The 15502-nt window shown below is 42.8% G+C and overlaps 1 protein-coding gene across 1 annotated transcript in view; it reads right to left on the reverse strand.

Annotated features, from left to right (window-relative positions):
• LOC150090937 (tRNA endonuclease ANKZF1-like) overlaps positions 1-15502 on the reverse strand; it is a 224663-nt gene that overhangs the window by 77980 nt on the left and 131181 nt on the right. Inside the window, exon 10 of the mRNA XM_090373536.1 lies at positions 14250-14423. Coding sequence (XP_090229662.1) covers positions 14250-14423 — 174 coding nt within the window. The remainder of the gene's footprint in view (positions 1-14249; positions 14424-15502) is intronic.

Genomic DNA, 15502 nt, shown 5'->3' on the forward strand with positions numbered 1-15502 from the left:
GCGCTTGGGGTCAAGATCGTGGTTGGTAGCCCAAAAATGTTCTGCAAGCGCGGACTGGTCAGTTTCGGCAAGCCGGATTGCTCTGTCGTGTTCCGTGAGGCGATCCTGGAGACGTCTCGATGTCTCACCTACGTAGCAACTGTTACAGGCCCTACAGGTGATACGGTACACTACATTGCTGCATAAGACAGGTGTGACAGGGGTCTTCACACTGGAGACAAGTGAACGTAGGTTCCTACCTGGTAATTGTACACATTTTATGTTGTAACTTCTCAGGATCTTCGAGATACGTCCTGACACTCCTGGATAGTACGGAATGTAGGCGGATGATATGCCGACTTGCTTCGGAGGTCTTGGGTTGGAAGTAAGTTCTTGTGCCTGTAACGAGCATCTGTTTAGTACATGGGATGGATAACCGCATCTGGTTAAGTCCGCCTTCACACGGGAGATCTCGTTACGTCTAATTGTGTCGGTGCTGGAATGGCTCCAGGCCCTGGAGAACAGGGTGCGGGCAGTGCTATTGAGATGGCTTGGAGCGTGGCCGGACCCGTAGTTGGTGAATTGACCGCACCACATGGGTTTGCGGTATACTGAGGTCTCTAGATGTGGGCCTACGCGATGCACTAGCACGTCCAGAAACGGGAGCGAACCGTCCACCTCTGATTCTACGGTAAACTTGATGAAATTGGATAGAGAGTTGAGGTATTCTAGTAGTACCGTTTCAGAACCACGTGGTATTATGGTAAAAATATCGTCGACATATCTACACCACGTTGTAATAGGTGTAGGTGGGTTCTGGTGTATCTGCTTCTCCAGATCTTCCATGGCGATGTTAGCTACTACGGAACTGACAGGGGCACCCATAGCAGTGCCATGTACTTGTTTGTAGAGTGAGTCTTCAAAGGTGAAGATGCTGCTAGAGAGGCATAGGTTGAGGGCGGTACAGATGTCATCAGTGGATAGTGACGTCCTGGATTGGAGGCTTAAGTCGCTCTCAAGGAGCCTTCTGGCGCAGTGCACGGCCTGTTGGACGGGAATCGAGGTGAATAAAGAAACCACGTCAAATGATGCCATGACAGAGTTATCAGGGATTGAAATGTCCTTAATGGTGTTAATGAATTCACTGCTGTTTTTAACGGTTTGGTTTGGTTTGGTTTGGTTTTATTGGCGCATTAGCATCTAAGGCTATAATGCGCCAAGACCAGGTAATATATAAAAATTTAACATCTCAGTGACCTAATTAATTAGGCCACCGTGTCCAGATCTAATTACAATGATAAATCAATAAACGAAATAATAATAACATGAATTTTAAATACGATTAAAAACGTTTATTGCTTTCAAAAAGCTAAAAATAGCAGACACATTGTCATTGTCAGATAAAATCTGACTGAGTGTATACGGCTCAGTCAGATGGCTAAAAGCGGTAAAACGGATATTGCTAAAATCTGGACAGTCAACTAAAATGTGTCTAATTGATAAAATTGTGCCACAGGACTCACACATAGGAGGGTCATCAGCCCTCAGCAAAAACGAATGAGTCAAATGACTATGTCCTATGCGGGTCCGGGCGAGAACAACTTCCTCTTTACGATTCCTGCGCAGACTAGACTGCCACGGTTCAATTAAAGGCTTTATAAGATATAATTTATTCGCATTCTGTCTATTCCACGAATCCTGCCATTGGGAGTGTATCTTTTCGTGTATTATTCGCCTGCAGTCTGTATAAGGGACTGACAGGCAGCGATTATTATTGGGAACTGCTGATTTGGCTGCATTGTCAGCCAAATCATTTCCCTTAATCCCAATGTGGCTGGGAATCCAGCAGAAGCGGATATCATATTCACGTTCTCGGAGGAAGTGAATCTTCTGCTGAATGCTAGACAGAACTGGATGAGAATTATATCTCACAGATATTAAAGCCTGTAACACGCTGAGAGCGTCGGTATACAAAATGAACCGTTGGTATTCGCATTTACTAATGTGATCCAAGGCTAACTCTATAGCGAGCAGCTCTGCAGTAAATATGCTGCATTCAGAGGGAATCTGCTCTGATGTAATGCTGTCTGTAAAGACAGCAGCAGATCCCACATATGATTCCGACTTCGAGCCGTCTGTGTAAACTGGCGCAAAGTCAGAATATTCAGCTCGGTGTGCTGAATAAAGCTGCAGGTAGACAGACGATGGAGTGTCCGACTTTCCCCAATTTCTAAGTGACAAGTCACATGACGGGAAATGAGCATGCCAGGGTGGAAGGGGTTGCTTCGGTGTTTGGGCAACCTTGTCTACCTTGATATTAAATTCTTTGAGCAGCTCTTGGACACGAATACCAAAAGGTCGGTTGGCAGTCTTACGTGTGTTATACAAATTTTCCCATCGTGGCTCAAAAACGGATAGCCACGTAGGGTGGTCTGGCAGGGATTTCAGTTTTAGAGCGTAGTTTAGAGACAACTGCTTACGACGAAGCGATAACGGCGGTTCGTTTGCTTCGACGTATAAGCTCTGGACTGGAGATGTTCGATATGCTCCAATAGCGGTACGGAGTGCCAGATGATGGACAGGATCCAGCCAACGAAGTACACTGTCTCTGGCCGAATTGTATACCAGGGACCCGTAATCTAGTCTGGATCGCACAAGTGCACGGTAAAGCCGAAGGAGGGTACATCGGTCTGCTCCCCAAGATGTAGAGGAGAGAGAGCGGAGGATATTTAGCCCTCTTGTGCACTTGGTGCGGAGTTGACGAATGTGATCAAGAAAGGTCAACTTTTTATCAAATACGAGTCCCAGAAATTTTGTATCCGCCGCAACTGGAATAGCATTTTGTCCGAGCCTTAATTCAGGTTCAGGATGAAGATTACGCTTACGACAAAAGTGTACGCAAACGGTCTTCTCCGGCGAGAACCTGAAACCATTTTCAAGTGCCCAGGAGTTGAGGCGATCAATGGCTTTCTGCAGTTGTCTTTCAATAACCCTCATGTTGCATGACTGACAAAATATGCTAAAGTCATCAACATAGAGGGCACCGTTTACGGTTGGAGGAAGTTGTTCTGTGATGGAATTTACTTTGATGGCGAAAAGCGTGACACTTAAAACTGATCCCTGTGGTACTCCCTCCTCTTGGCTAAAGGAACGAGAGAGTGAGGATCCCACACGAACTTGGAAAGATCGATCGGCTAAAAAGTTTTCAATAAAAATGGGGAGTCGTCCCCTAAGACCAAGGCTATGCAGATCTTTTATGATGCCAAATCTCCAAGTTGTGTCATACGCTTTCTCCATGTCAAAGAACACCGACACCAAGTGTTCGCGTTTTAGGAAAGCATCCCGGATGGATGTTTCCAATCTAATAAGATGGTCCAAAGTGGACCGGTTCCTTCGGAAGCCGCACTGGATGTTGGAGAGAAGGTCATTTGTTTCTAAGTACCATATTAAACGAGAATTAACCATTCTCTCCAGGATTTTGCACAGACAGCTAGTCAGAGCTATAGGACGATAATTGGTGGTGACTTTTGGATCCTTTCCTGGCTTAGGAAAAGCAAGGATGATTGCCTTCCGCCAGGAGTCCGGAAACTGCCCTTCAATAAAGATTCTGTTATAAAGAAGGAGCAGATAATCCATAGATTTTGGTGAAAGCCGTTTAATCATTTCATAATGGATGCCATCTGGTCCAACAGCACTTGCATTAGAAAAAGTGAGGGCTCTCTTCAGTTCCTGCATAGTGAATGCCCCGTTGTAGGGATAGAGGCCCTTGGACTTGAAATTAAGTGCCTGCTTTTCGATTTTATGTTTCAGGACCAGGAACTCTGGGGAATACGAAGATGTTGCGGAGATGTTAGAGAATGTTTCCCCAAGAGCATTGGCTATTGCAGTTGGATCTGCAATAGCGCATCCATTATAATCTAGGATTGAAGAAGGGTGGGATGTATATTTTCCCTTCATTTTCCGGATTTTATCCCACACTACCTTAGAATTGGTAGCCTGGTTAATAGATGATGTAAAACGGATCCATGATTCCTTTTGACTCTGACGGCGAATGTAGCGTGCTTTGGCTCGTGCACGCTTGAAGGCTATTAGATTACAAGTGGTAGGATATCGACGGAATATCCCCCACGCTTTGTTTTGAGCCTTTTTTGCTGCTGTGCATTGTGAATTCCACCAAGGTTTGGGAAATGGTGGAAACCGGCCAGATGTTTTTGGAACAGCATTCGCAGCTGCTTGGACAATGATTTCTGTGATGTACGTTACTGCGTCATTGATAGGCTCCTGACTGACTGTACTGAGTTCAAAATTTGCCTGATGTTGGAAGGCATTCCAGTCAGCCTGATCAAACTTCCACCGTGGTAACCTAAAAGGAAGACATGGTCTCCCACTGTGTAACAAGGTTATCACAGGGAAGTGATCACTTCCGTATGGATTCTCTTCCACTTCCCAAGTGAGTGATGGGAGTAGAGAAGGGGAGCAGATAGAGAGATCAATGGCAGAAAAAGTACGGGTAGGCATATAGAAGAAGGTGTTTGTTCCAGTATTTAGAAGGGAAAGGGCATTGTCATTGAGCATACGCTCTATGACCCGTCCCCTTCCATTGATGTTAGCACTACCCCACAGGGTGTTATGTCCATTAAAATCCCCAAGAAGTAAGAAAGGGGCTGGCAACTGCGTTAGAAGATCATCAAGGTCTTCCTGGGAGATGTCAGTCCCAGGTGGCAAATAAATAGAGCAGACCGTTAATAAAAATCCCACTGTAAGGCGAATTGCAACAGCCTCTATGCTGGTTGTAATTAGCAAAGGCTGAACTGGGGTCTGATTACTCACAAGGATAGCCACTCCTCCATGAGCAGGACCATCCGCAATTCTATCCTTACGAAAGATTGTGATGTTATGCATGGTGGGATCATCATTTGCCTTTAGATATGTCTCCTGCAAGCAAAAGCAAACTGGCTCGTGCTTTTGCAGGAGGGCCTTGATGTCATCTGTATTTCGCCGGAATCCACGACAATTCCATTGTAGGAATTTAGCCATTATTTTGGCTTGGTGGGTCCATCAGGCGGCTTCCGAGGTGCTGAGGGCTTAATTTTATCAGTCTTGGCTTTATCTTTTTTGGGGAAGAATGGACGCTGTCCGGTGTCCATTTCTTCCTCCACGAAGAGTTGCAAGACTGAATCGTCCGGTACCTCCTTGTCCACTACATCCATTGATTCTGTTAATTTTGGTTGCTCTTTTTTACCACTTGGTTTTGTTAGTGGTGGAGCACTAGGAGGTACGGATATTGGAGTAGCAGCTGATTGTGTTTTTGTGGTGGGCTTTTGTGAACTCAATAAATAGCGTGCAATCGGCGTGAATGACTCTCTTGGTGGTATAGTCATATCTGTTTGTGTACCGATAGTGCACTTCGCAGAAACCTTCTGAGCATATGAAGGCTTTCCGCTATTTATTGGTTGTATGCGTTTTCTGGCCTCTGGGTAGGAGATGTTTAGCTCCGTTTTTAACTTTTGTATCTCCTTTTCGTCCTTCCACCGCTGGCATGCTCGAGAGTATGCAGGGTGCTCTCCTTGGCAGTTAATACAGTTAGGCTTAGGAGCTATACATTCCTTGCTCTCGTGATCTTTAGCACCACATCGAGCACAGGCAGGGTTACCACGACAAGCTGTTTGTGAGTGGCCGTACTTTTGACATTTAAAACACCTCAGTGGGTTTGGAACGTAAATCCTCACTGGGCAGTTTAAGTACCCTGCCTTGATGGAACTTGGAGGCCTTGGGGTGTTGAATGTTAGGATGAGAACTCGGGTAGGGACAAGATTCCCATCCTTACGCATGGATATTCGCTTGACAGCTGTTACTCCTTGTTCTTTTAATTCAGAGCAGATCTCTTCTTCAGAAACGTGAAGAAGATCCCACTCTGATATCACACCTCTTGAAGAGTTCAAAGTTTTGTGAGGGGTTGTGATGATGGGTATTCCCCCTATAGATGTGGCTTTCAAAAACTTTTCAGCTTGATTTACATTTGATGCTTCTATTAGAATATCTCCAGAACGCAGCCGTTTTACGGATTTGGGTGAACCTGCCATCCCTTCTAATCCTTTCTGGATGAAGAAGGGTGACATTTTCCCAAGTGACTGCTCTCCGGTGGAATGGAGAATGAGGAAAAGAGGTGTCACAGATGTTGTTTTCTCCTCAGTTCTGGCTCTTTTAGCTGAATTACTTTCACTCTCATCTAACGATCGATTAGGTAGGGGCCTTGTTGGGGCCCCAGAAGAAGGATTTAAATTACTCATGAGAGTAAAGAAAAAATGTCTGATGCCTAAGTACCTCACCCACCACGGAGCCCTACGAGGGGGCGCCCACCCGTGAACTAGCAGGTACTGCGTACACGAATGGGACGCCGAGTTCGCTTAGAACACCATACCCACGTTACCAATAAGTCTTTATCCCGTCCCAGGACCAAAGGGAGGGAGACTTATTGGAACGCAGTTGACCCTAGCAGTATAGAACCACCCGCCGATTGATCCCAGTCGAGCCGGTCCGGGACCGCCCGTCTTGTCGAAGCAGGGGCCAAAGTGGTGTATTAAGGCTGGGCCCCTCAACCACCAGGATCCCCCTTTCCGCTTCCACGGGTCGCGGCGCACGGCTGCACACGCCGGATTCCAAAGATGTAACCCTGGAACCAAGGTATGGGCGTTAGATCCCAGTGATGCTAATCTGGAAACCCAGCAGCATCACTGGGAGGTCCCCTCACCACGTACAGGTGCCCACGTTGAGGGGTGTTTTTAACGGTGTGAGATGTATTACCTATAAGAGGCGAGAGGAGGCTCGCGATGTGTTTGGACAGTTCATACGTTGGGGCACTGCAGCAAGACACTATAGGTCTGAGAGGAATACCCGGTTTATGGATCTTTGGTAATCCGTAGAATTGTGGTAGTTGGCAGCCAGTAGCACGCAGAAGATGGTGAGTCGCGGTCGGGATCTTCTTATCTTTAAGCCATGCGTGGACAAGTTTATTAACATTTGCTTCCAGACGTTTCAAGACTTTAACGGGAGGATCAGGTAGAGGTTCATATACGTTAGGATCGAGTAATAGGGCCAAGGCTTTCTCTCGGTAGGCTGATCGGTCCAGCACAACAGTCCGGCGCCCTTTATCCGCAGGAAGTACAACGATGGAGTTGTCTTTTCTTATAGATGACAGGGCGGCACGTTGGCGGTGGTTGAGGTTTGAGCACGTTTTTCGAGTGTTGCGGAGGACTGCGGCAGTCCTCCTATTGTATTTACAAACCTATACATACCATCTGCCATCGGGCTAGTCAGACCTCGGATACCTACCGTTTACGCCAACAGCGCAAGTTCATAAACTTGAGCATAGAAACTAACTCCTTAAAGACGAACACTCGTTCAGACGACACGACTTCTTTCGTCTTGAATCTAAGTAACAAACAACTGTCCAACGAGCAGCTGAGTGTTTTATCAAACGGTATGAAATTCGCCGTTATACCATCGAAACCTCCCATCACACAGCTCGCTATGGGCATAGAAGCCAGTATTACCAACCTTCCCGAAGAAACTGCCAACGAGATCCGATTCAAGACTGCCGCAGTCCTCCGCAACACTCGAAAAACGTGCTCAAACCTCAACCACCGCCAACGTGCCGCCCTGTCATCTATAAGAAAAGACAACTCCATCGTTGTACTTCCTGCGGATAAAGGGCGCCGGACTGTTGTGCTGGACCGATCAGCCTACCGAGAGAAAGCCTTGGCCCTATTACTCGATCCTAACGTATATGAACCTCTACCTGATCCTCCCGTTAAAGTCTTGAAACGTCTGGAAGCAAATGTTAATAAACTTGTCCACGCATGGCTTAAAGATAAGAAGATCCCGACCGCGACTCACCATCTTCTGCGTGCTACTGGCTGCCAACTACCACAATTCTACGGATTACCAAAGATCCATAAACCGGGTATTCCTCTCAGACCTATAGTGTCTTGCTGCAGTGCCCCAACGTATGAACTGTCCAAACACATCGCGAGCCTCCTCTCGCCTCTTATAGGTAATACATCTCACACCGTTAAAAACAGCAGTGAATTCATTAACACCATTAAGGACATTTCAATCCCTGATAACTCTGTCATGGCATCATTTGACGTGGTTTCTTTATTCACCTCGATTCCCGTCCAACAGGCCGTGCACTGCGCCAGAAGGCTCCTTGAGAGCGACTTAAGCCTCCAATCCAGGACGTCACTATCCACTGATGACATCTGTACCGCCCTCAACCTATGCCTCTCTAGCAGCATCTTCACCTTTGAAGACTCACTCTACAAACAAGTACATGGCACTGCTATGGGTGCCCCTGTCAGTTCCGTAGTAGCTAACATCGCCATGGAAGATCTGGAGAAGCAGATACACCAGAACCCACCTACACCTATTACAACGTGGTGTAGATATGTCGACGATATTTTTACCATAATACCACGTGGTTCTGAAACGGTACTACTAGAATACCTCAACTCTCTATCCAATTTCATCAAGTTTACCGTAGAATCAGAGGTGGACGGTTCGCTCCCGTTTCTGGACGTGCTAGTGCATCGCGTAGGCCCACATCTAGAGACCTCAGTATACCGCAAACCCATGTGGTGCGGTCAATTCACCAACTACGGGTCCGGCCACGCTCCAAGCCATCTCAATAGCACTGCCCGCACCCTGTTCTCCAGGGCCTGGAGCCATTCCAGCACCGACACAATTAGACGTAACGAGATCTCCCGTGTGAAGGCGGACTTAACCAGATGCGGTTATCCATCCCATGTACTAAACAGATGCTCGTTACAGGCACAAGAACTTACTTCCAACCCAAGACCTCCGAAGCAAGTCGGCATATCATCCGCCTACATTCCGTACTATCCAGGAGTGTCAGGACGTATCTCGAAGATCCTGAGAAGTTACAACATAAAATGTGTACAATTACCAGGTAGGAACCTACGTTCACTTGTCTCCAGTGTGAAGACCCCTGTCACACCTGTCTTATGCAGCAATGTAGTGTACCGTATCACCTGTAGGGCCTGTAACAGTTGCTACGTAGGTGAGACATCGAGACGTCTCCAGGATCGCCTCACGGAACACGACAGAGCAATCCGGCTTGCCGAAACTGACCAGTCCGCGCTTGCAGAACATTTTTGGGCTACCAACCACGATCTTGACCCCAAGCGCGACTTTGAGATAGTGGACCACGCGCGACACTTTCGCCACCGCCTATGGCTAGAGTCACTAAACATAATGAACAACCCTAAGGCATTAAATCGCCAGAAAGGCATGCGTATACATCCAATCCTGGAGACAACCGTTTTATTGATGGATGATCACTGGCGCAAGGCAGCACACGTCCGTGCTACAACAATGACGAATGAGTAACGTGCCACACTTTGCTTGTAATGTATTAAAAAAAAAAAATTCTGTCAGTTGAGAAAGGGACACGAGTTCCGAAAGCTTCTGGAAATATTTTATTTTATTTTATTTTACTGGGTATACTTTAAATAAATATCTGTTAAACATTTGCTACATTTGTGGAGAAGTGGTATCAAAATAGCAGCAGAAGCCACTACCACAACTTGTGAGAAACTCTATTTTGGATGTAAAGTTGGAGATCAAAAAGTAAATAAGTTAAAATGCATTAAAATATAAATTTAAAAGCGATAAAAACACTATTGAAGCTTTTGGAGGTGTCTGCCTCCTTCCTCAGCAACAATGAAACTTAAGTGACACATCCTTAAATACCAGATGGTATTTAAGGATGTGTCAGTTGGTATTTAAGGATGTGTCAGATGGTATTTAAGGATGTGTCAGTTGGTATTTAAGGATGTGTCAGTTGGTATTTAAGGATGTGTCACTTAAGTTTCATTGTTGCTGAGGAAGGAGGCAGACACCTCCGAAAGCTTCAATAGTGTTTTTATCGCTTTTAAATTTATATTTTAATGCATTTTAACTTATTTACTTTTTGATCTCCAACTTTACATCCAAAATAGAGTTTCTCACAAGTTGTGGTAGTGGCTTCTGCTGCTATTTTGATACCACTTCTCCACAAATGTAGCAAATGTTATTAGGCTTAATTTGGCAAGAATGCGACATTTTTATGTATGGTTGAGGACATCCTTAAATACCAGATGGTATTTAAGGACATCCTTAAATACCAGAGGACACATCCTTAAACACCAACTGACACATCCTTAAATACCAGAGGACACATCCTTAAATACCAGAGGACACATCCTTAAATACCAACTGACACATCCTTAAATACCATCTGGTATTTAAGGATGTGTCACTTAAGTTTCATTGTTGCTGAGGAAGGAGGCAGACACCTCCGAAAGCTTCAATAGTGTTTTTATCGCTTTTAAATTTATATTTTAATGCATTTTAACTTCTTTTATTTTAGTTTCAAACTAGTTTTTTGTAAATAATCAATTTTTGTAAATATTATTTTACAGTCTTTTGTATTATTTTATTTTATTATTAAATCAGTTTTAAACAGTTGGCGTATCTGTTTAAATTTGTGGTATGAATAATCCCAACCTTAGAGGACTTACTGCAGATATAGTGGTGGATTTGCTGACTGAGTTGCAAAGGGTAGGGGCCAGACTAAGAGAGATACCCCAGCCCTCCAGGTTGGGGGTTGCTGCAACGGGCTAGCTCCTCGTTCAGTGTAAAAAATACACAAATGCTAAAAGACCTACAAGTGAAAATGAAAACGGACTGCACTTTCGGGAACGACTCGGCAAACGGAAAAGGACTATGATTTTGGGATGCTGGAATATTCAAGGCCTTTCAACTAAAAGAAACTTTCTTTCGGATGAACTGCACAAATTCAAGTTAGACATCGTCGTGTTATCAGAGACAAAGAAAAAGGGATGTGGAGAGGAAATAATGGGAGAATACTACCATTTTTGGAGTGGAGTTGATAAGAGTGAAAGAGCAAGAGCAGGAGTTTCTATTGCTGTTAAGTTATAGATTATATTATTTCAAAACATTCAGGGACATATGTATTGAAAGATGTCAGAGTTTATAGAGGAGCTGAATGTGGATCTGACCATTTTCTTGTTAAAACAACACTGAGGTGGAACTGGATTAAGAAAATGTGTGTGGACAACCAACAATGCACGGAAGGAGAAATGCTACAAGTGGATCAATTTAACATTGACCTACTCCAGGACGACAGCATTAGAAACAACTTCATCCACCCAAAGATTGGATGCTGCAATTAACATAGAGATAAAAGGTAATACAGAAGAAATCTATGAATATTTAAAAAATACTGTTAAAAAAATAGCTCATGAAATCCTAGGCAAAAAGAAGAGCCAAGGACCAAAAAAGACCTGGTTTACAGAGAAAGTAAGAGCTGCTGTAGAGGAAAAGAAACTTGCATATCAGAAATGGCTGGGTGATAGGAATGATGCATATAGGAACATTTATGTTGAAAAAAAGAAAATAGCCAATCGGTTGGTAGTAGAAGCGAAAAATGAATAATGGGAAAGGAAATGCGCAACTATTAATAGCAAATTGGGCTTCAAGCAATCAGCGCAATCGTGGAAGGTCCTTAAAGACTTGAGAAAACAGAATGAACACAATGCTAGTTTGCAATTAATACCTTTGAAAGACTGGACGGAGTACTATGAAGGACTTTTAAAAGAAGACTGGGAAGAGTTCAAGACGATGGAGGATTTTGGTGTAGAAGACTCGGGCTTAAAAGTTTCTGTTAAGGAAGTGGAACTCCTGCTAAAGGAAGGAAGGAATGGCAAATCACCTGGACCTGGAGGAGTTTACATGGAACTTCTGAAATATGGAGTAAGAGGAGTGGCTGTTCTGATACAAAAACTGTTAAATAGTATACTGAGAGGAGAAGAAATACCAAAAGAAATGATAACAGGATATATTACATCAATTTATAAGAAGGGCGATCGGAAAAGCTGTTCAAATTACAGAGGAATATGCATCCTGAACCCGCTGTTAAACATCCTTGGAAAATGGATCAGGAACCATTTAGAAGCCTGAATCGAGGTATCAGAAGAACAAAGTGGTTTTTCAGCTGGGAGGTCATGTATAGATCATATCTCAACAGTATGACAGATCCTTGAAAAATGCCAATCAAAAGGAAAAAAAATCTTTATGATTTTCATTGACCTTGAAAAGGCATATGACAGTGTTCCAAGAAAACTTTTATGGGAAGCACTGAAAGAGGCAAATATTGATGGACAACTGATTAACATTATTAAGCCAATTTACAGGAATAATAGATGCAGAATTAAAGTGGGATCAGCTTTGTCACCTGAATTCCACACTTCAAAAGGCTTATTACAAGGTTGTTGCATGTCGGCAACACTTTTCAAAATTTATATTGACATCTGCCTAAGATCCTGGTCAAAAAAATGTAATAAAATGGGATTGCCGATTAATAAGAACACCTATATTCACAATTTACTTTTTTCAGATGATCAGGTGGTGATAGCACAAGACTTAGAAGATGCAAAGTATGCATGTTGTCAATTGTTTGAGGAATATAAACAATGGGGGTCTAAAAATCAATTTTAGCAAGACTGAAATGTTGTCTTCAGGACCAGGACACGTTCTAAATATTGCAGGTTTTAAAATCAAACAAGTCGATAAATTCAAATATCTGGGATCAATCTTAAAAGTGATGGATCATCCCAAGCAGAGATCAATAAGAGAATTACAGACGGCAGAAAGGCTATCGGTATGTTAAACTCTGTTCTGTGGAGCAAAAATATCCTAAATAAAACAAAGAAACTAATATTCCAAACGATTGTACAAAGTCTTCTATTGTATGGAGCGGAAACCTGGACATTGAATAGGCAAGCGGAAAACAAATTGCTCTCCACAGAAATGGATTTTTGGAGACGCTCAGCAGGAACTTCTAGAAGAGACAGAAAATGGAATGAAGACATAAGGGAAAAAATGGAAGTGAGAAAGACTATTACTGACACCATCAAAGAAAAGTGTCTAACATGGTATGGACATGTAAAACGGATGCAAGAAAACAGATATCCAAAGGCTATCCTGGAATGGATACCTCCTGGAAGAAGGAGAAGAGGAAGACCTAGGAGGACATGGATGGATGGAGTACGGGAGTGCATGACAGCCCGAGGCTTAACCGACCAAGACACCTTGAACCGCACTTTATGGCGGAAAAAAATTCCTAACAAGAAATAACTTGTAGGCTGAGGAAACCCATTGTAAATGGAAACACTCCTCTTGAAGAAGAAGAAGGATTGCACTACAGGGTAAAAAAATGGCCAGGCCATTCATAAACTACACCAAGCCAGAAAGATGTAGCACATTCTCCTTTCGTGGATAACTCAAAAATCTAATTTACCCACATTGTACATCAAAGCTAGGTTTGCAAAAACAATGAACAAAAAGGAGAATTTGAATGTTTGAGGCAAAAGTTTCTTTGAAAATTAAATGCTACAGAAATAAGAGCCTGGAAGGCATTCTAAAACAGCTGCCGGAACTTTTCAGGCAATGAGAAATCAAAAATTACAGTGAAATTGTGGACAAGCTAATTTTAGCATACAGAGAGTTCGGATGCAAAATATCATTAAAGATTCATTTCTTACATTACCATTTAGACTTTTTTCCTGAAAACTTGGAAGCAGTCTCCAATGAACACTGTGAAAGGTTCAACAAGACATTATTCAAATGGCAAAAAAGATACCAGGAAAAATGGAGTCCAAATATGTTGGCAGACTACTGTTGGAATCTCATATGGGAGACACCAATGGGCAATTATAAAAGGCAAAGAACAACAAAATAAGTGTTTTGTTATTAGACAAATATTTTTGTAAATAGAATAATTTTAATAGACCTATTGTTCAATGAAATCTTTTTTAATAGAAACTTAGTTATTTTAACTTTAATCCCTTCTCCCTTAAAACTGATGAGTGTTAAGCAATATGGTTGCCATATTTGAATTCAGCAACATCAAATCTACAATAATTGCCCTTAATTTTAAAAGCAGTTAAAATGAGCAAAAAAAAAAAGCTTTTTCTGCCGATCAGTGTAGCCTGCAAGTCTTTTCCATTTTTTGAAAAATAGGCTAAAAATGGACTATAAACAAACCACACCTATTAAAGATAAACACACCAAAAAATTACTCTGATAATTAATAATATACTGATCAATAATCAGGATAATAAATCTGAATTGAATCAAACATGATATCTTTTCTATGCTATACAGTAGCTGTTTCTAAGTATACAAACCATTTTCTTCATTCTGTATATTTTGATTTTTAGTAGTAGTTGTAGTTTTTTTCACTTTTTTTTTTCTACCCGATCTGGGTCTGGGTAACTTGGCTACTTCAAATTCCTTTAGATGGCTGAAGTCTATGGTTTCATTAATATATTCATAATTAACAGAAGCATCACTGCTCTCATCTGGAAAAAAAAAAAAATATATATACACACACACACACACACACACACAGTCGGGTCTCCATATTCGTGGGGGGTTACAAGACAACACTTCCTGCGAAAATATAAAATTCCGCAAAAAATCTGTACTCTCGCCGAAATAGCCCCAGATGTTTTCTACATATGCCTAAACATTACGTAACCATTTACAGAGAAAACTGTTTAAATGTATTTAAAAGGTTTAATTGTGTTTTACAATAATGAGTAACATTTTAGACCTATGTTTCAAAAATACTGTATCAAAATTTTATTACATAGTTAAGAACAAGACATGCATCAGTATTCACCACAAGATTCAGTACTCAGTAGTAGGGGTTTCAGAGGTTGGAGAAGCAGGGCTGGCTGATGTCGAGACTTCTGGTTCAGGGGTACGAGGAGTTTTAGGCATCTATGCAGAAGTTGTCCTTTTCAAGAACATTGTGATGGGAAGCTGCTTCTTTTGTTTGAACTTGTTGAACATGGCTGTGTATGGTGTTAAAATATCGTCAGGGCTTTTATGAACTTCATTGCACGAATCATGTTGTCATCGTATTCATAGAAGAAGCCCGCTAGGCGTCATGCATTGCTTGCACTAGGTTTTCTAAGTCGAACTTCTCTTGGCGTGATTCTTCCTCAATCTCATCATCCATTAGTGTTGTTGATTGTCCATCAATTAAATCATTGATGTCCTCTAAGTCCTCGAAACCTTGTCCCCTAAGAGCTCTTGGGTTCTGATGTTGTTTGTTTGTTATTTGGTTTTTAGGAGCATTAGCAACTAAGGCCATATTGCTCCGGGATATGCAGTGGTCATTCCCTGACCTTTCCGCATCCTCCGTATTTGGTGGTGACGGGCTCGAACCCCGGTCTAATCAAGAAGTGTGTGCTACGCACTGCTGCTCCTTCCCACCTGGCTACGGAGGCGCCCTTGGGTTCTGAACGTGGAAAATTAGACCAGGCTTTGTCGCAAACTAGAGGCGTAATCCATCTCATGCTGCCTTGAATTCTGGGGCCTTCTCTTCAACGGCTATATAAGTGCACTGAAAACCTGTTCAGTGCACTTGTTC

The sequence above is a fragment of the Mastigoproctus giganteus genome, chromosome 1 (genome assembly GCF_048544385.1).
Source record: "Mastigoproctus giganteus isolate SK-2022 chromosome 1, ASM4854438v1, whole genome shotgun sequence".
Taxonomy (NCBI): Eukaryota; Metazoa; Arthropoda; class Arachnida; order Uropygi; family Thelyphonidae; genus Mastigoproctus; species Mastigoproctus giganteus.